Raw genomic sequence first — 21,193 nt, 5'->3', positions numbered from 1 at the left:
AATTTTCAGGGTGCTTTAAACTTTTTACTCATAAACCTATTGTGTTATCATAAAGATACCGTCTTCCCTTGCGGCACGTGTCCTGGGAGACCCTTAATAAATATTGTGTGGTGACGATAAAGATATTACCGCGTCCTAGTAGGAACATGATCCTTATTCCCTGCACACAGAAATCCGTAGCTTGTGATATTTATGACGATGCCTGGCAATCCTGCATTAAAGACAGCTTCTAATAGGATGTGCCAGTTTGAATAAATGGCCACTTTAGCATTTTATTAAATAACTTTATTCTGGAATTGTACCCAGCTCTCCATTCTAAAATGCCTCGCTTAGTCGACCCATTTTTCAGATTTCATTCTCTCTGTCTCTCCTTTTTCTCCTAGCAAATAAAATCAATGACTGTTTGTGATTAAAATAGGGAAACAAAAGGAATCTTTGTACAAGCAAAACATTCTGAGGGTAAAATCAGTTGGTTTGAAAATGAAGGGCATATGATGAGCTTGATAGTTATTTTTTAAAATTAATTTTATTGAAGTCTAGTTGGTTTACAATGTTGTGTTAATTTCTGCTGTACAGCAAAGTGACCCCATTATACATATATATATTCTTTTTCATATTCTTTTCCATTATGGTTTATCACAGGGTATTGAATATAGTTCCCTGTGCTATACGGTAGGACCTTGTTGTTTATCCATCCTATACATAGTAGTTTGCATCTGCTCACCCCAAACTCCCAATCCTTCCCTCCCCGACCCTGCACCCCCTTGGCAACCACAAGTCTGTTCTCTATGTCTGTGAGTCTGTTTCCGTTTCGTAGATAGGTTCATTTGTGTCATATTTTAGACGCTAGTCATTTTTAAAAGGTCAGTTACGGTCCCTCTGCACTAGTGCTTTTGAAGCCGATGGGAATTCTGACTTAGTAGTAGTCTGGGAGCATTGGATTAAATTGGCCAATAAAAATTTACTCTTTCTTCCTTCCATTTCATTAAGATTGCTCTAAATAATGAGCTGTTCCTTTAAATTTATAGTCAGTTGACTGCAGAATGGCTTCCCGCCTATTGTCTAAACATCTAATCCTCTTGGCTTTGTTAAGTGCTGTCATCTGTAATGTGAGCCGGTCACCTCCTGACAGCCAGCATCTGCACAGGTCTGGACCCTGGGCAGTGTCTGCCGTGACTTCCATGGGTCTCTGATGGCAGGAGGTGCAGCTTGGAGACCGTGGCCATCCTCTGGCATTTTCTGTCTTGTCTTGTCGATCCTAGATTTCCAAATGGATCTAGATGGATGGGCAGCGCCTTCCGCCAAGGGCTAATTATCTGAAAGGTATCTTTTTGGTTTCAATAGCATTTCTCGGCATTCTAGTGCATGAGTCATACTTAATAACTACTACGGCAAGCAAACTGTGGGCCACCACATCAAAAAACTCGAGCACAAAGCCTTGCCCTCTGAGAACACACATTTTAAAAGAAATTATGCTTAAAGATTAGATCTGGTGTTTGCAGGCCAAAGGAATGTCAGAAAAGAGCCATCCTGGGTGTTTTGTCTAGAGATCTGCATTCACCTCACACGTACCTCACGTGTGTCTTAAGAGTACTTAGAATGCTAGCTGTGCCACCATCATTATTTGCTTCTTTCTTTCTTTATATTTTTTTTGGTGTTTTTTGTTTGTTTTTGTTTATCTATTTATTTATAGCTGTGTTGGGTCTTCGTTTCTGTGCAAGGGCTTTCTCTAGTTGCGGCGAGCGGGGGCCACTCTTCATCGCGGTGCGTGGGCCTCTCACTGTCGCGGCCTCTCTTGTTGCGGAGCACAGGCTCCAGACGCACAGGCTCAGTAGTTGTGGCGCACGGGCTTAGTTGCTCCGCGGCATGTGGGATCTTCCCAGACCAGGGCTCGAACCCGTGTCCCCTGCATTGGCAGGCAGATTCTCAATCACTGCACCACCAGGGAAGCCCCTTTCTTTATTTTTATTGAAGTATAGTTGATGTACAATAGTATATGTTACAGATGTACAGTATAGTGATTCACAAGTTTTAAAGGTTATACTCCATTTATAGTTATTATAAAATATTGGCTATATTCCCTATGTCGTACAATATATCCTTGTAGCTTATTTCATACATAATAGTTTATACCTCTTAATCCCCTACCTCTGAATTCCCTATATCCCTACCTACCCTTATATAGGGGTAGGGCATTATCTGCCTCTTTACAATTTGTATAATGTCCAAAAGTCCTGATAGGAAGTTACTTTTGGAACGAATTCTCTTTAAGGGAATTATTTAAGGCAGTTATATGATCGTTTATGAAAAAAGAGAAAGATTTGACAGATGCATGCACGGTGCTGAAACTTAGTGTGACAAACCTTGATCCGCAACTGAAAAGGAGTATCACCTTACAGGAAATTTTAGGGTACACTTTCCCCTGTATATTTTCTGAGCCTTTCTCAACATTTTTGTCTCTTTTCCTTGTCTGAGAAAAAGAGATATCTTATTACTGCAGAGGCACATTTGTGTAAACAAATTCCTGTAAGAGGCCTGTGTCATATCCTGAAGCACAAGGTCACTGAATGGTGCAGTAGTGAGGAAAGATACTCATTTCAAAATGGGAACCCTTAGAGCTCATTAAGTCAAGAATCTGGAGACTAGTTATCTCATGAGAAAGAATGTTCTGGCTCTAGAAACATAATTATATCCTGACTATCAAGAAAACTGCCTGGTCACTCCTAAAATAAGAGATCGTCTCACATGCTGCGCCATTGTGTAGAAGAACAGTATTTAGAGAGAGACCGCCAGAAGGAAGGAACCACTACAGATGAGAAGACAAAAAATCACAGTAATTATAGAAATACAAATGAGTTAGTGTTTTGCAAACAAATATTAGAGAGAGACTACAAAGTGTGAAAAGGCAGAGATATAATAAGATTGAGAAATGGAGCAGAAGATTGAAAACAGGTGTTAGACACAGAATTTCTGGTGCTGAAAACCAGAGGTAGGCAGAAACGTGCTTCTCTGTTCTTGCACTTCAAAGCTTTACTGAGGCTCACTCAGAGAAGGACTGCTGATGAATGACGAAAATCAGGTGCCCAGGAGGTAGGTACAAGGGGATACACACACAACCCAAAATTCATTTAGTAATTACCATGAGCTGTACTTGAGTCCAGGGACTTAATGCACGGCTTTAATTTACAGAGATTAAGGATGCATACATACACAGATACATAGATATACACAAACACACATGCACATATATATATACTTTTTGATGTATTTCCATACATCTAGAATGTTTACATTTAGCTCAATGAAAGCTCATATCTCCATAGACCTCCCTCTGCAGATTCCCTCTTTTATTCCAGGTCTAGGAGTGTCATGGAAAGCATAGGGGTGGAGAAGATACAGCTCACTGCCATAAACGGGCTTATAGAAACAAAGTAGGTCCTGGGAGCAAACTTCCTATTTCCAAGATGAATTGTAAAACGTGTGTTGAGGGCATTCATCAGGAAATCATGGTTTTGAGGTCATGAAAGATGAGAAAGGTCTACACAGCACCCCATTTTAAATTCCAGAGAATATTCACCTCTGAGTATGGTCCAAGCTAGTAGGGCTCTTAGGAAACCTGTTTGCCTGTATTGAATGGTACTCCTGGGCAAGGAAATTAAAATCATAAAACAAAACAAACAAACAAACCAATAAATCTGTTTATCAAAGAACTGGTTTGAGTAGTAGAAAAAAAAAAAAAATGCCCTAGCGATTCTGGTCAGAACAGTCAAAGCAGTTTGCTCATGTAGAGCTGAGTGTCTCTATATTTATATACAAAACTACTGTAACATCAATCAACTCTCTCTGATGATATTAAACTTGAAGCCTATTTTACTGTTAATAAGCTCATCAAGGAGGTGTGCCAGTACACAGGGACAGTAGCAGGCGTACATGTAAAGATTGACTTCCTGGGGGAAAGACCCTAAGGCTGTCTCAGCTGTGGCCACTGGCTCAAGACCTCCCCCTCAAACCCAATGTACATGTGTTCAACTCCTGCTACTTGAGCCTCACAGTTTCTGGACATCACTTCTCTGCTCCAGTTTGGCTTACTCCCATTCCAACCAGTTTTCTACAGTCAGGACCCTGTTCTGCTCCTTGTCATCATGGAGAACCAGTTCCACTCAACCTTCCTTTTCCCACTCTGACCAAGAGTTCCATCCTTCTACTTTTTCACTCACCTTCTTCCACTATCTGTATTCACCCACTTGCTTCAAGCATCCAGGGATTTGCCCCTGCTATGTTATTCCTGGACATCTCTCCATCTCTCTCTATACTTTCTTCCCTCCAGCTTGGACCTCGTGACCCTCATCTCAACCCCTCTGTGGTGCCCCCAGTATCAACCACGTTTTTCGGACATAATCCCAACCCTCAGGCTCTCTGTCTCCATCTTCTACTTCTACTCACAAAATTCTTTGGTCCTACTACCAAAACACAAAACATTTTTTAGGAAACTACTCACCAAATCATGCACATTGGTGCCGATAGACAGTCATGCAGTCATGATGTCTGGCCTCCACTGGGTCTTCCACACAACAGTGTCTCTCTCATTCATTCACCATCCACTCTCAGCCTTCATCCTCCTCTACAAGGTCCTGCCCTGAATCCATTCCTTCCCTCTCAGGAGATGACCATGTCTCCTTCACAGGCGCCCTAGAGATCACACGGGACCACCTGTCCTCAGTTTCCTGTTCCTCTCACCAAAACACTGTTCCCCACTCCCTCCATTACCTGCCTCACCTGCACTCATTTCCATGGAGAAAGTATACTTCCTTTCAACCAACTTCCTATCTGCTGCCCAGATTCCATCTCTTTGTCTCCTTAGGAGCCTTCATCTGTATCTCTTACCTGTCCAGATTTTTTTTAGGTTAACATTGACTGACCACTTCCATAGTCTACCCCAGACACTCAGCTAAAAACTGCATATTTATTTCATATAAATTCTATAATAACCCTGTAGATCAGGCACCACTTCCCTGGATTCATTCTCTCTGTCTCCTAACAAAACCTTCCTTTGGTCCTGTCTGCACTTCTAGCTCCAGCCCTCCAGCCCTGCTTCCCTTTACTATCAAGCTTCTTGAAAGAGTAGCCTCTGTCCTCTTCGTCACCTTCTACTTGTTCCTCAAGCCTTTTCTGCCAAGACTGCACTTATTGACTGAAGTAAAAACTTCCTGGGCTTCCCTGGTGGCGCAGTGGTTAAGAATCCATCTGCCAATGCAGGGGACACGGGTTCGAGCCCTGGTCTGGGAAGATCCCACATGCCACCAAGCAACTAAGCCCGTGTGCCACAACTACTGAGCCTGTGCTCTAGAGCCCGCGAGCCACAACTACTGAGCCCGCATGCCTAGAGCCCGAGCTCCACAACAAGAGAAGCCACCGCAATGAGAAGCCCACACGCCGCAATGAAGAGTAGCCCCCGCTCGCCGCAACTAGAGAAAGCCCGTGTGCAGCAACAAAGACCCAACGCAGCCAAAAATAAAATTAAAAAAAAAACACAAAAACTTCCTGATTGTGAAATCCAATGGATACTTTTCAGTCTTTATCTCACTTGATATCTGCCACCTATTACAAGTGTTCAAGCCCTTCTGCTTTAAGTATTCTTCTCCAACAACTTTCATAACAATGCATTTCCCTGATATTCTTAACGCTTTGAAAATTTCTCAACCTGTCTCTGAGGGTCTGTTCCTGAGTTCATCCCGTAAATGTTGGTGGTCACCAGGGCTCTGTCCTCATTCTCTTCTCTGAGTGATCTCAGTCATTCCCGTGCTTCCAACTGTCACATGTAAGCCAACAATGTCTAGATTTATGTCCAAGTCTCTGTCCTGAGCATCCTGAGCCCTTATCCCAGGGCCCCACCAGATAGAAACACTATATTCCCAAGATAAAGTCATCCTGTCAATCCCAAATCTATTTCTCCTCCCAGATTCCCTAACTTGGTGCATTCAGTCTTCATATCACCATGTAACCAAGACAAACCAGGTAGCATCCAGCCTTGACTCCCGAAGTTTTCCACTTGGTTGCTGAGAATGACTTGTACAGTTATTTGCTTTCACCCCCAAAATATTGGACAATTTTGAGAGGTTGGATTTTACATAATGTTTGACCTTTAGACATTATACTTATAGCCTGTAAGTTGCAGTCACCTCTTTAGTGAATATTTTTAGTAAAGCATTTCAAAAATTCATTATAGGAGGTTAGGACCTCAGGTGTGGTCAACCTGAGAAAGAAACAGCTTACTTCGTTAAGAATAAAAAGAGGGAAATGTCTTTTGTTCTTTTATTGTCAGAGCAGAGATTGAGTATTGTCTGTATTTCTTATCAGCTGCCCATCTGCACTGAACTTCTAAGGCTTTGCGAAGCTTTTGCCTACTTAGGCTGATTCATTTTCTCCTCAAAATAATATATAGAGATTTGCCTTCCTGAAACAGCATCGATATATTTTTCTCTGCAAGCCCCTGGTTCCGCCTGCTTACTGTTTTCTGAATCTTTGCTAATACCCACCCAGATAAGAAAATCCAAAAGAGATGGTAAAAGGAAATACCATGAGAGATTTCATCATGTTTACCTTTTAATTCTTTTATTATCATTGGGCATGTCAATATCCGGGTTGAATTGATAATGAAAAAGTTCACTTCCAAAGAGATCATATTCCAAGTAACAGCCAAGTTGAGCAAACTCCAGTAGTTCCCTCTTGTCAAGGAGAGTCCTAGAGACAATAAGACAGACATATTGTTACTCTTAAGAGCATATTTTCCAGGTACTTCCCTGGTGGCCCAGGGGTTAAGACTCCAAGCTTCTAAATGCAGGGACACCAATTTGATCCCTGGTCGGGGAACTAAGATCCCACATGCCACGTGGTGTGGCCAAAAACAAACAAAAAAACAAGAGCATGTTTTCCACGTATACAGATTCAAAGTTTTAAGCACACTATGTACTGGAATGTAGTTGAAATCAAGTAAAAGAACTTTTGAGTTGGCTTTTATGATGTGATTATAAAATAGTTCAATTTGTTACCAGAAATTAGGGAAAATTCCCATCCAAAAGGGAGTGTTCCCATCTCAAGGACTTGGGAACTGTAGACATTTTAATTATGCTGCCATCTCCAAACCAATTTTGTAATTCTTTTTCAGAATTGTCTTCAGGATATGCTCCGTATTCCTTTGAAAATCCTTAGTGGGACTGCTGTGAACTGTGGAAACTATCAGAGGAAATTTGGCATCAGGACTGGAGAATTAGGTGAGTAATACTGATCTGGATAAAACAGGAAGCCAAGGTAAGGTAACAGGGCGATTTTCTTGTGAACATCATAAAGTTGTTCTAAAATTAATTCCAAAGCATATGTGAATATCATTGCAATTTTTTTAAAAAAAGGAGGGGCAATACGCCTACAGATATTTATGTTCTGGTGTGTTTATTTTTTAAACAGAATTTATTATTTTATGATAATTTTATGGCTATCTTCTCACTAGAGATCATAGTAAAAATATCACTCTTTGTAAGACTATGTAAATGAATGGGAAAAGGAGAAAAGTATAGGATGAGTGCAGGCTCCAGACAGAAGAGTCGAGTCTGGAACAAGAGTGGATTATCTCAAGAAGCTGAGACTCTAACAAGTAAAAAGGATGCCTAAAATTAACCCCCAAAATGCCATCATAGAGATTCAAGCACAGAGAGAAATAGGAAAGAAAGAAAGAAAAAAATCCTACCAGGAGGCAATATGGAGAAAATGTGAAGGAAAAAATATACCTCATTAAACATTGTGTGAAGGGAGTTAAGGACCTAGAGGAAGGAGGTGATTGTTTGGGATCCAAAACGGGCTTGGAGAAAAGTTGCAACGTCAGATAATCCTTGTCTTATTAGGGTTTTATCCATTCTGATATCCTATTACTTTGGCAATGCCAGGATGCAAGGATTAAAGCACTATTGTATGTCTCTAAATCTGCTTCTGAGAGGTCAGAAGTATTTTCAAAGCCTCTCTTCCAAACCCTAGGAGGACCAATTAAGCCTCTGTGTCCGAGTGTGAGAGGATTCTGCTGTCCTGGGCTGCTGCCGGGAAGTTGGCTCTTGACTTTCACTCTGAGCCATCATATCGTAGCTGGCTCCTTTTTATTCTCTTCACCAATTTAGCGTAACTTAGAGTTCACGATGTTGTTTTAGGCAGGGAGGCTAAAAAAATCTTTCCTTTATGCTATAAAATGCACATTAGCTCTGTGCTACCTTCTATTAATACCACTCCTTTTCTATCTTCTTACCATGGAGACCATTTTTGCTTCCAAAATTACTAGGCTAAAAGAATATGTGTTTTACTATAGTAAACATATTCTGTTTTCCCCAAAGAACCATGCTTAAAAATGAAATATACACAATTAAAATAACATAAGGGGGAAGAGATAAGTTTAGTATTTTTTTCCTTTTCTAAAATTTTTTATTATTTTTGTCTGTGTTGGGTCTTCGTTGCTGCGCACGGGCTTTCTCTAGTTGTGGCGAGCGGGAGCTACTCTTCATTGAGGTGCACAGGCTTCTCATTGCGGTGGCTTCTCTTGTTGCGGAGCACGGGCTCTAGGGCGCGCAGGCTTCAGTAGTTGCAGCACGTGGGCTCAGTAGTTGTGGCTCATGGGCTCTAGAGCGCAGGCTCAGTAGTTGTGGTGCATGGGCTTAGTTGCTTCATGGCATGTGGGATCTTCCCAGACCAGGGATCGAACCTGTGTCCCCTGCATTGGCAGGTGATTCTTAACCACTGCACTACTAGGGAAGTCCCACTGCTACATATTTTATCCTCAAAGGACATTTTCCAGAATTACATTGACTTTGTGTGCACATCGTGTTTTTTAATTTTTATTCTGAAATGTAGTTCCCTCCCCGCAGTACCCTCAAAAATTGCACTTGAAAAATGGAAGTTATCCAAAAAAGTAAGAAAGGATTACTTTGTGGAGGTCTTCAATCAGTAGCTCAAAGCATAACGACATATAATAGACAGGATTTGACCATTACAGTTATTCTGGGTATTTCTAATGATATGGTCAGAGGAGGAGAAGGAACTATATTAATTGTGACCATTGCTTACTTTCTTACTAGGAGCCTGATGTTGCTCTAAGCCTCTTACAAATACTAAGCATATGGCATATGTTAAGGGTCTTCTATAATGAGGTCCTCTCTCCTGAAGTTCAGACTTGCACGCCTAATTGTCTGCTTGCCATCTCTACTTGGATGTCTGGTAGGCAATGCAAGCTTAACATGCCTTGAACTAAACCCCTCATGTCCTGCCCCAAACCAGCTGCTCCAACTAAGTTGATGGCAACTCCATCCATCCAGTGCTCAGGGCCAAAAATCTTGGAGCTTTCTCCTCTTTCTTCCTCTGAATCACTCTACATCTAGCCCATCAAGATAGACTTTTGGTTTGACTTTCAAAATAGGACCAGAATCCAAATATGTCACCACCTCCCCTGCTACACTCCTGGTCCAAAACACCATCTTCTCTTGCAGGATCCCTGCAATAGATTCCCAAGTACTCTCCCTACTTCTCTACCTTTGCTCTGTTACAGTCTATTCCAATACAGCAACTAAAATCTATCTACACCTAAGTCAGATCAGGTCTCTCCTCCGCTCACAACCCGCCAATAGCTCCCCATTTCCCTCCAAGAAAAAGCCAGGGCCTTACAGTGGCCCACGAGGCCCTGAGTGATCTTCCTGGATGTGGTCTTCCAGAAACCTCATCTCAGAGAGGGATGGGGAACGTAGGCATCCAGATCTCCAGATGTCAATTATATATAAATCCTGCCTGTACTGGAAATGTTATCTGAAGAAGGGCACCGTAGGCAGAGATCACTTTCTAGAGGAAGACGAACATGTTCAATAAGATGCATCTACACATGTAAGTTTCAAATGTAATCCCTGGGAATTCTTACCCTGTAGAACAGCACGTAGAAAGGAGTGTGTCTTTGAGGGAAATGGTCCCTCTGTAAAACACTCTTAAAAATTTCACAGTCATATGTAGGCGAGAAGATTTCAGAAAAGAAGCAATTAAGCTGATATTTTGACCATCAGGAGAATGCAGTTTAAAAAGGAGGCAGACAAATTTGCTGTCATTAAAAAGCCAGGATAAAAAAAAAAAAAAAAAAAAGCCAGGATAAATATACATATATACACACACACACATACATATATATATGTATGTACATACATACATACATATTATTATTATTAGTGACATTTGATGATGTGACACACCCTAGATAACTGAACATTAGTGTGAAGGCAACTAAGAAATGAGTGCACTTAAATTCTCCCTATTGAAGGAGGAAACATAGTGTAAAATCCATGGGAAAAAGTAGCTCAATGATCAGACATACTTTTCAGAAGACAGCCCCGAAAATAAAATGAGTTTTGTATTAGATATTAATGAGGCGGTAGGATGGAGAAGTAGGTGAAGCAGGAAAATAAAACACTTAATAATCCTCAGGCAATAAAGACGGCCCTATCTCATTTAATCCTTACAAAAACTACATGAGAAAAGTACGATCATCCCCATTTTATAGATGAGGAAACTAAGTCTCAGAAAAGCTTGTAAGTCTCAACTTCCCAAATGAGGAGTTGGTGAGTAAATGCAAATGCGTTCATCTTCAGAAGCCATGTTCTTAGACCCTGCTGCCGCTTTTGTGATGACTGCATTCACCCACCTCAGCTGCTCCATTCCTTACGTCAGCACTTACCTATGGAGAAATACACCACATCACAAAAGCATCTCACCTTGCACCGTGAATGTCTAACAAGGTGACTTAACTACATTAAACTGACATTCAGCTGGATGACTTCCAGGGACTGTCAAGGTGCTACTGAAGTTGCATTTATGCATGTGACTTTTTTTCACTTGGAGAAAGGATTGACCCCAGATGTCAAAATGGCACCAGGGGAAAATATACTCTGCTTGACGTCTGTCAGAAGAGGATTAAACGAAGGTCCTGCCCCTCAGTGATCTCACAGCACTTCTTATAAGAGCAAAGGTGTCAACCGCAGCCAGTTTTCCTCATTCCATATTCTATATCCATGAATAATTATATTCTTTCTTATTCCAGTCTTCCCCAGCCTTTAAGGTATATATCTTTCACCTCTTGCCCTAAATAGTCCGTGAGGTGACTGTGAGATGCAGAAGAGCTACTGCATTTCACACTGGAGAAAGTCCCTTCTTCCAGGTGAATGAAGTTGATTGCAATGTCATTTGTAAAATATCCTGAGATTTCCCAAGAGGAAGATGAGATGTTTGAATCAAGTATTTGTTCTTGTTATTCATATTATATCATTTCTTCTGTTGCCTGTTTGACACTTTTGCTCTTCCACCAGTAAACAGATTCTCTCTATGTAAGGAACAGGCTTATATTTATGACAAGTATATTGCTATTAACTAAGAAAATGGTTCTCTGATGCCATTTGGCTCTCTTCATTTTCAGAATATGGTTATCACGTACATACATGTTTTAAGGCCAGTACTAAAACGCAAGACAGTTGATTCTGTTTTTCAAACCTCTATATATTCTAGATCTGATCCAAGAGCTGAGGGGTGTAGTTTAATGTCAAAATGCAGTCTGAGTGGGAACAAGGAAGTCTGTGTGAAGAGATAATTTAGACGAGGATCTGTGCTCTCTCTGGGAAGCAAGAACTAAGAAGCAGAGGAAAGGATATAACACGTGGTGTAATCAAGATGATGACATTACCTAACATTTGTCTTGGGTTTTTACAGTTTCAAAATACTCCCAAATACATGATTTCATCTCATACATTCAAGCACACCTTCATGAATTAATTCAGCAAACATTTACTGTCTTGTGCTATCACCTACCTCGTGCTAGCCTTTGTGCTGGGAATACTCCTATGAATAAGAAATTTAAGCTGCTGTCTCAAAGAACTGAAAGTCTAGGGAAGGAGATATATATTTAAATTAATAATTACAATTAAATGTGTTGAAAGCTTTTTATAGTACAAATACATACAAAGTATTATGAAAGAATAATGAAAGAGGCGACTCCTTTGAGTTGAGTCTTGAAGAAAACTATTCAGATATAGGTTGGTGGGGTTTAAGTGTCCGGTGAGGGATGGATAATCCAGAAGAACACCTATTGAGAGGTAAAAGAGCTTGTCATTTCTAGAAGATAAGGCTGTAATTTATCAGAGCTAAAGTGCATGAGGGGAGACGCATCTATCCATCCATCCATCCACCCACCCACCCATCCATCTAATAAGAAATTGTTGATCATCTACTTACTATGAAGTATGAGCTGGGGAAAAAAAGACAAATAATACAGGGTCTCATCCTTCAAGAAGATCAGTGTCTATTAGGGAAAAGAGACATGGAAACAAATAATGGCTTTTCAGACCTTACCAAGTCTAAGAAAGTACTACTAGGAACTGGGTTGACACAAAGAAGGAGATATCAGACACTGCTTGGCTCATCCAGGAAAAGCTTCATAGCGAAGAAAATCTCTGATGAGTTGTATATTGAAGAAAGACTCTGCCTAGTAGATCAGAGAACAGGGTATTTCCACCAGACGGACTAGGTTGTGTGAGAAGCATGTAAGAACACTCAGCACAGGTTACTCAAAGTCACGGGCAGTGTGGCTTTAGCCCAGATTCTGCCTATGCACTAGAGAGGGTGGGAGATGAGATGGAGAGATGGGTGGGGACCAGATGACCAAGGTGTTTGGATTTTGTGCTGAAGGTGACACAGAACCACTGAAGGATAATAAGTCAGGGTGGGGGAATGTAATCAGATTTGTGTTTGCAAAGACCCAAATGATGGCAATTTGGAGGCTAGATTAGGGAGCAAAGCTAAGGGCGTGGTTCCTCTTTGGAGACAGTTACCGTAGTTCAGGTGACAATGAGGACCTGAATTAAGTGAACAACAGAGGAATGGACCAGAGGGGCTGTATTTGGAGGTCTCAGTGTGGTAGACAGCTTTTAACATGGGGGTGCAGAGGGGAGGGGACTTTAGACTAACATCTGGGCGAATAATACTGTCATTGACCAGACTAGGGCAAGAAGGAAGAGTAAGCGAGGGGACACGGTCCCCATAGTGACAGAAGTGTAGAAGGAGAATCAAGGGCCCGCCACGGGCAGTTCATTAGATGTTGGCATCATTAAATGCTACCACGAGCATGGAAAGGGCAGGTTCTGGAACTCATAATGAACTGGTGAAATACTGATGCTGCATATTAACATGGTTGCAGAAATGAGGAAACTAAAGCCTGGGTCTTTTCAGTGATCAAGAACCGAGGAATTCCAGGAACTCCTAGGCTAGTGCACTTCCCATTATACTGTGCAGGGACTTTGTTGGAATTCATCAGCTACTCCAGTCTGTGAATTCCAGGGCCTGAAGGGTAAGCACTGTGAGTGTTGCTGTATTTTGAGACTGGACTAGCTCAGGGCCTGACACATACAGAAGCACAGAATTATCTTCAGTGCCAAAACTTATGAACTTGACCAAGTAATTAAAAAAATTTTTTTTAACTTAAACATATGATAATAAGGAGATGCTTACATATAACTGATTTATTTAAAACAATGTTTAATTTCAATGACTGATTATTATAAAAATTGTTTACCACAAAAGAACTCCAAAAAAATCCTGTCTCCCTCTTCACTGCATTTCTTAATTTAAAACCAGTGAGTATTTGTACAGATAGTGTCATGTGGGATTCTTTATAATTTTATGAGCGTTCTTCAGCAACTACTTAAAAGAATTTTTAAACGCACCTAGCATTGTTGATGTAACAACCTAAAATAATTTTTTAAATATTTCTAATACAATGTTTAAAAGAAGTTAATATATAAATTACTATAACCTAATAAAGCCAATGTTAATATAATTTTAAGACACTATTCACGTATATTTCTATACTATTAACTGGCAGTTGCAACTTACAAAATCTGAAAAATTCTTAATTGATGAATTTCAATTAATTTATTTTTTAATGTCAAAAATAGAAACTGAATAGAATGAAGTAAGTTTTTAATGTACGGCCTAAACATCGTCTGTGGCTAGTAAGTATAATTTATTACTTCAATTAAATATTTACCAGGAACTCTGGTTTCACACAAACTCAAAACCATCAATTCAGATGGTGCATTCACATTAATATACTAGTTTATTCCCATATATGTAGGTATTTTAAAGATTATTTTGTCTTTTTTAGAGGATTTTTTTGTGATAAAGCATTACTCTTATGGCACAGTCTTTTCAACTGTAGAGAGTAACTGGGAATGAAAAGCAATAGAAAAATAATTCAGATTGCAATGTATTTATTTTACATATTCTCATTATCTATATCTGAACAGGCATCTTCCTCCCACGTGATTCAGCTCTCTTCTTGGGTCTTTATCGTACAGAGATGTTTAATGATGTCATAGGAGGGAATGACGTCACATTTTCAATATTATGACATAAGTGTAGGCTTGAGGAAAAGGAACAGATGGCTGCAAGAGAAAAAAACCCTTGTTTAAATTACACCAAAACCAGAAGTTGGCTCTGAATTGCGAAATGTAATTAAAACCTCATTTTAAAATGGATTTCACAGTTTATCCACCCTAGGAAGAGCTTTTTACCATATGAACTTTCCAGCTACCACAGAGCACAAAAGAGGTTGCGTTTTTCATGCAAGCAATACACAGTTCAAGGAATGATGGTATTGAGGAGAGTGAAGATAAATCTCATAGACATGGCAATCCTATTTGTTATAATGTCACATTTCATGGGAATGGTGTCAGAGTCGTGAAAAATGTCTTTAGAAGAAAAAAATTACTTGTGGAAGCTTTTGGTGGGTATAATGTATCAGAGAGAATCCAGGACCAGTGCCTTCGTTTGCTCTTGACATTGGGCTGATTCGCCCAAGTGTCTTTGTTAAAGAGTGCGATTTAGGATACTCAACACATACCAATTACCAGCATAACTTAATTGCATTTTATTCGGCACTTTTAGGTATATTAAGTAGTTTTGCTCCATTTCAGTTTGTCCAATATTTGCCTGGATTTTCTATTTCTTTTTAAATAAGTTTTGCAATGAAAGGAAAACCATGATAAACGATAATCGGGGAAATTTGCCTAACACATAAAGGGTTAAAAAATAATTTTTCTTAATGCCTTTTGACAGATGAGCAAAAGACTGGAGGCTTAAATGACTTGCTGACGGTCACTTAGCAAGTAAGTGCTGGTGTCAGAAATAGAATCAGACGCTGTGACCCCAGCACTCCCTCTTTCTCCATTGTCCCAGGCAGACATAGAATAGGCACTGCATTCATGAAAGAATAGCTGTGGCCAGTGTCACCACATGACATCACACTGAAATGTGTTCAAGGTTTGTGTTTCTGTGTCACTGAGTGCTCTCTACAAACCGATGTAGACTTAAAAAAATTTTTTTTATTGGAGTATAATTGATTTACAGTGTTGTGTTAGTTTCTGCAGTACAGCAAAGTGAATCAGTTATACATATACATATATCCACTCTTTTTTAGATTCTTTTCCCATATAGGTCATTATACGGCATTGAGTAGAGTTCCCTGTGCTATACAGTAGGTCCTTATTAGTTATCTATTTTATATATAGTAGTGTGTATATGTCAATCCCAATCTCCCAATTTATCCCTCTCCCCATTCCCCCATAACCAGAAGTTTGTTTTTCACATTTGTGACTCTATTTCTGTTTTGTAAATAAGTTCATTTGTACCATTTTTTTAGATTCCACATATAAGTGATATCATATGGTATTTGTCTTTCTCTGTCTGACTTACTTCACTCAGTATGACAGTCTCTAGGTCCATCCATGTTGCTACAAATGGCATTATGTCATTCTTTTTATGGCTGAGTAATATTCCATTGTATATATGTACCACATCTTCTTTATCCATTCTTCTGTCGATGGGCATTTAGGTTGCTTCCACGTCCTGGCTATTGTGAATAGTGCTGCATTGAACATTGGGGTGCATGTATCTTTTCGAATTATGATTTCCTCTGGATATATGCCCAAAAGTGGGATTGCTGGATCATATGGTAGCTCTATTTTTAGTTTTTTAAGGAACCTCCATACTGTTCTGCATAACGGTTGTATCAATTTCCATTCCCACCAACAGTGCAAGAGGGTTCCCTTTTCTCCACACCCTCTCCAGCATTTATTGTTTGTAACTTTTTTGATGATGGCCATTCTGACCATTGTGAGGTGATACCTCATTGTAGTTTTGATTTGCATTTCTCTAATAATTAGTGATGTTGAGCATCTTTTCATGTGCCTCTTGGCCATCTGTATGTCTTCTTTGAAGAAATGTCTGTTTAGATCTTTCACCCATTTTTTGATTGGGTTTTTTTGATATTTGATTGGGTTATTTTTTTTTGATATTGATCATGAGCTGTTTGTATATTTTGTAAATTAATCCCTTGTCTGTCGATTCATTTGCAAATATTTTCTCCCATTCTGTGGGTTGCAGTGTAGATTTTTATGTAAAATTTAGCTACAGTCATACCTAATTCTACACCAGTAGCCATGATTGTATGTTTAAAAACATCTAGTTTTTCTTATATTTTCCTGTCTCATGCCATACGGGTAACAGAAGAAATGTCAGTGGATATTAGGAAATGAGAAAAGGGCAGTGTTATTAGTAAACATTTTCTCTGAAAAATTCTCTTGTGCTTATCAGGCCCCTACTTTGTTGCCTGAATTAATGTCTTTAATTTCTCACTCCATAGTTGGATCTGAGCTGATATGACTAAGTAAGTTGTCTTTACTGTATATAACACGTACAAGGTACATACTCTACAAGGCATACTCATTCCTCTCACCACATACTGTGCATTTTGCACATAATGCATGCATACACACAATCCTAACAATAAACTGTTAAGAAATACAGCATTGTATGCAGAGGATTCTAAGTGTTATAAACCATTTCATGTGCAAAACATTCCAATTGTTCTTTTCTTTTTTTAAAGTACTTCCATGCTATGTAAATATATAAAAATATTTTGGTCAGTTTTAAGTTTGCCAAACTTTTGCTTGGAATTGTTTTTGGTTGGTTTCACATTAATTCACTAGTATTCATAGGAATTGAAACTGTACAGTTCAAAGGATACCAGATGATTATTTTTTGGTGCCTTTACAAAGACACCCTTAAGGTTAAGTCACCATAATTATAATGAAGTAATCATGTTGAAGGCAGAAAATGGGTCTTGTTCCCTGCTACATCCTAGTGTCAGGTATATGGTAATTAGGCACTTAACAAATATTTGTTGAATGAATGAATAAATGAAGTGATTTTCCACTCACTTACTTTATCTAATTAAGAGCATGAAAAAAAATGTATCTAAATTGTGTCCTTTAAGGAGGTGGGCGAATTTGGCCTGAATAATCAGGGGTAAAGAGCCCATCCACTGCAATCTGCCTTCTCCTCTTTCAGAAACCCTTGGGTCAAATTCCTCTACCTTCCACAGGGAGAAATTTTCAAAGAGAGAGATGTGCTATGTTCCTGCACTTAATTATCATTGTGCCTCTAATCAAACTCTAGGCCCTGGATTTCCATTAAAGCCCTTTGGTTTGTTAAATCGATAAGTAGAAGAAAGATTGAGGCATAGCACCTGTCTTTGGCCCTCCCAGTGACTCCGAGTTTGATCAGTAAATAGTTAGTACCCAAATACCTTCCAGCCATGTTGCTCTACCCAACTTTCCTTGGTGATGACAGAATTTTGCTGTCATAAAAATACCTGCAGCTACTCTATAGAACATTGCAGAGAAAATTCCTTGGAGGCGGATGGCAAAAAGACTCTCCATGGGTTATCTTCTTCAATCCCGTATACGCTGTATCAAACCAGGGACAGAGGCAGTGCTGTGGTTATCTGCCACCTGGAAATGTGGCCAGGGTTTTAACAGGTAGTCAAGTTTTAATACGTGATTAAAAGGCATAAAGCCTTTGTGGATTAAAAGCCCAAACAGGAACACATAAGTGCTGGTGTTCTTTTTCGACAAATGTTGACTTTGGGCGGCTATAACTGTCAAGGGCAGCCCCCTACAATGTTCCCTAGGGTTACATCCACCGCGGTCCACAGGCACTTCCACAGGCCTGTATTTCTTAAAGAGAACAGATGGTTGGGGGGGGGGGGCCCAGATACAGAAGCAGATTTATCTTGTCAGGCTGTTCTCTCCAGGCAAATGACCTGAAGCAGGTCACAAGTGGTCACATGACAACAGTGTAGTGCAGAGGTGTCCTAAGGTGCTGGCCATTCGTTAACTCTTCCCTCTCAGGGTCTCAACTGCTTCTTTTGGATAGGCATAAAGCAGTTTCGTTGTTGTTGTTTTATGTGTGTGTGCATGTATTTTAAGGTAAAATGCCTTATTATGAATGCTAGTGAAGATTTGTATATCTTTAAAAATATTTAGTTGTTGGTACTTCCCTGGTGGCGCCGTGGATAAGACTCCATGCTCCCAATGCAGGGGGCCTGGGTTCAATCCCTGGTCAGGAAACCAGACCCCACGTGCACGCCGCAACTGAGAGTTCACATGCCACAACTAAGGAGCCCGCGTGCCGCAACTAAGGAGCCCTGGAGGCGCAACTAAGGAACCCACCTGCCACAACTAAGACCCGGTGCAACCAAATAATTAAATTAAAAAAAAAAAGATTAGAAAAACTTTTTAAAAATTTAATTGCATCAATGGCTTGTGGACACCTGGAGATATTTTATTTCGTATTCTCAAATGATAGAAATCCTACCTTTAGGGGGATGAATGAACAGTTCTACAGGTAGTCAAGGCTGAGTGGCAGTCCGGCTAGAAAGCCCAGTGTCCTAAAAAGAGCTGCAGGACAGAGCCAGCATCTTACCTTGCTACCCACAGTCACAGCAGCCTGTGGGTTCAGAACCTTCTCTTTCAAGCCTAAAAATTCCTGTTGTTGTTTTCCTGGAGGCCTTGTTTTCAGGATGCTCTTCTTTTTGTGCGTTGCATGTGCATTCTGTTGCATGAAATACATGTTCTTTTGTGATTTGTCCCCATTATAGAAGCTGAAGTCCTTGCCCTTTCAGTACAGGTCAGATTGTGTGTGCAGCCCAGCAGACCTCAGAGAGTCTGTGAAAGGCTGACCTAGTCAAACGCCAGCCTGGCAACTGTCTTGCTGTGAACACTCACACCAAAAAGCTAACGTTGCCTGCCTCTGCCTCCCTGAATTTTTTTTTTCTGTTACTTTATTTGGTTTGTTTTTCCAAATGCACTCCTTTTTCTAAGGCCATTTTCCCTAGTTGCCTGTCCTCTGAAATGTTCATACTTCTAGGTATAGTATCTCAGGCCTGGAACCCTGAATAATCCCATAATATAGGGACAGAATGGGTGGCTGTTCTAGAATTGGTCTCAGGATTTTCTAGGATGCTCTGAGTTTGTCTGATGTCAGGTCAAGCTCTCCATTCCATCCTGGGCCATTTTAAAAGGAGGCATTGAAATGGCAGCCAATGAATCTCAGATACTGTAGCTTTACTGTTTAAAAGAAAATACATATACTTATGTGTATATACATTTTATGTACCTATACATGTTGTTTGATTTTATGAGGAAGGAGTAAACATATATATATGTATATATATACATACACACACACACACGTAGAGTTTGATTTTATGAACAAGGAAGTCCTACTGTTGTAGAAGTTAATGTTTATTTCACAATTTTCAATGAAAGGTTATGTTCTATTAATGCCAGGCCTCATTTTCTCACTTACCTACATGTCTAAGTGTAAACAAATAGAGTTAGAAAGATTCTTCTTTAAGAATTAGCATGAGCCAGTTCAAGCAATAGGGCAGGCTAAACGTTCACAGGATACCTTGCCAACATAGTACATGTAAAATAATGAATAAAATGAAAGGGGGGCTTCCCCGGTGGCACAGTGGTTAAGAATCTGCCTGCCAGTGCAGGGGACACGGGTTCGAGCCCTGGTCCGGGAAGATCCCACATGCCGCGGAGCAACTGGGCCCGTGAGCCACGATTACTGAGCCTGCGCATCTGGAGCCCGTGCTCTGCAACAAGAGAGGCCGTGACAGTGAGAGGCCCGCGCACTGCGATGAAGAATGACCCCCGCTTGCCGCAACTAGAGAAAGTCCTCGCACAGAAACGAAGACCCAACACAGCCATAAATAAATAAATACATAAATAAAATATTAAAAAAAAACAATTGTTAAAAAAAGGAAAAAAAATGAAAGGGGACAAAATATCATATTTTTAAATGCCTGGCTAAGCTGATAGGAAAGTAAAGGACTTGTTCAGGGGGCAGAAACAAAAGAGAGAGCAGAGAAAATAAGGAGTAAGGGGTGACCTAGAGCTGGCGTTTGCCTGTTTTTTTTTTTAGTGAGGTATAATTGATGTACAATATTATGTAAGTTTCTGGTATACAACATAGTGATTCACAATTTTTAAAGCTTATATTCCATTTGTAGTTATTATAAAATATTGACTATATTCCCTGTGTTGTACAATATATCCTTGTGGCTTATTTATTTTATACATAGTAGTTTGTACCCCTTAAGCCCCTTCTGCTATCTTGCCCCTCCCCCCTCCCTCTCCTCACTGGTAACCACTAGTTTGTTCTCTATATCTGTGAGTCTGTTTCCTCTTTTGTTATATTCACTAGTTTGTTGTATTTTTTAGGTTCCACATATAAGTGATATCATACAGTATTTGTCTTTCTCTGTCTATTTCATTAGCATAATACCCTCCAAATCTATCCATGTTGTTGCAAATGGCAAAATTTCATTCTTTTTTACGGTTGAGTAGTATTCCATTGTTTATAGACACCACATCTTCTTTATCCATTTATCTGTTGATGGGCACTTAGGTTGCTTCCGTATCTTGGCAACTGTAAATGCTGCTGCTGTGGACATTGTGGTGCATGTATCTTTTTGAATCAGTGTTTTTGGCTTTTTTGGATATATATCTAGGAGTGAAATTGCTGGGTCATATACTAGTTCTATTTTTAGTTTTTTGAGAAACCTCCATACTGTTTTCCACATGACTGAACCAACTTACACTCCCACCAACAGTGCACAAGGGTTCCCTTTTCTCCACATCCTCACCAGCATTTGTTATTTGTGTTCTTTTTGATGGTGGCCATTCTGACAGGTGTGAGGTGATATCTCATTGTGGTTTTAACTTGC

General features: G+C 39.9%; 1 protein-coding gene across 1 annotated transcript in view; it reads right to left on the bottom strand.

Moving 5' to 3' along the window:
- Positions 1–21,193, bottom strand: part of PTER (phosphotriesterase related) — a 66,777-nt gene that overhangs the window by 1,301 nt on the left and 44,283 nt on the right. Inside the window, exon 4 of the mRNA XM_082385716.1 lies at positions 6,601–6,741. Coding sequence (XP_082241842.1) covers positions 6,601–6,741 — 141 coding nt within the window. The remainder of the gene's footprint in view (positions 1–6,600; positions 6,742–21,193) is intronic.

Source organism: Balaenoptera borealis, assembly GCF_965194805.1.
Source record: "Balaenoptera borealis genome assembly, chromosome: 3".
NCBI lineage: Eukaryota > Metazoa > Chordata > Mammalia > Artiodactyla > Balaenopteridae > Balaenoptera > Balaenoptera borealis.
The sequence above is the reverse complement of the archived record's forward strand: the minus strand, read 5'-3'. Positions and strand labels throughout refer to the sequence as shown.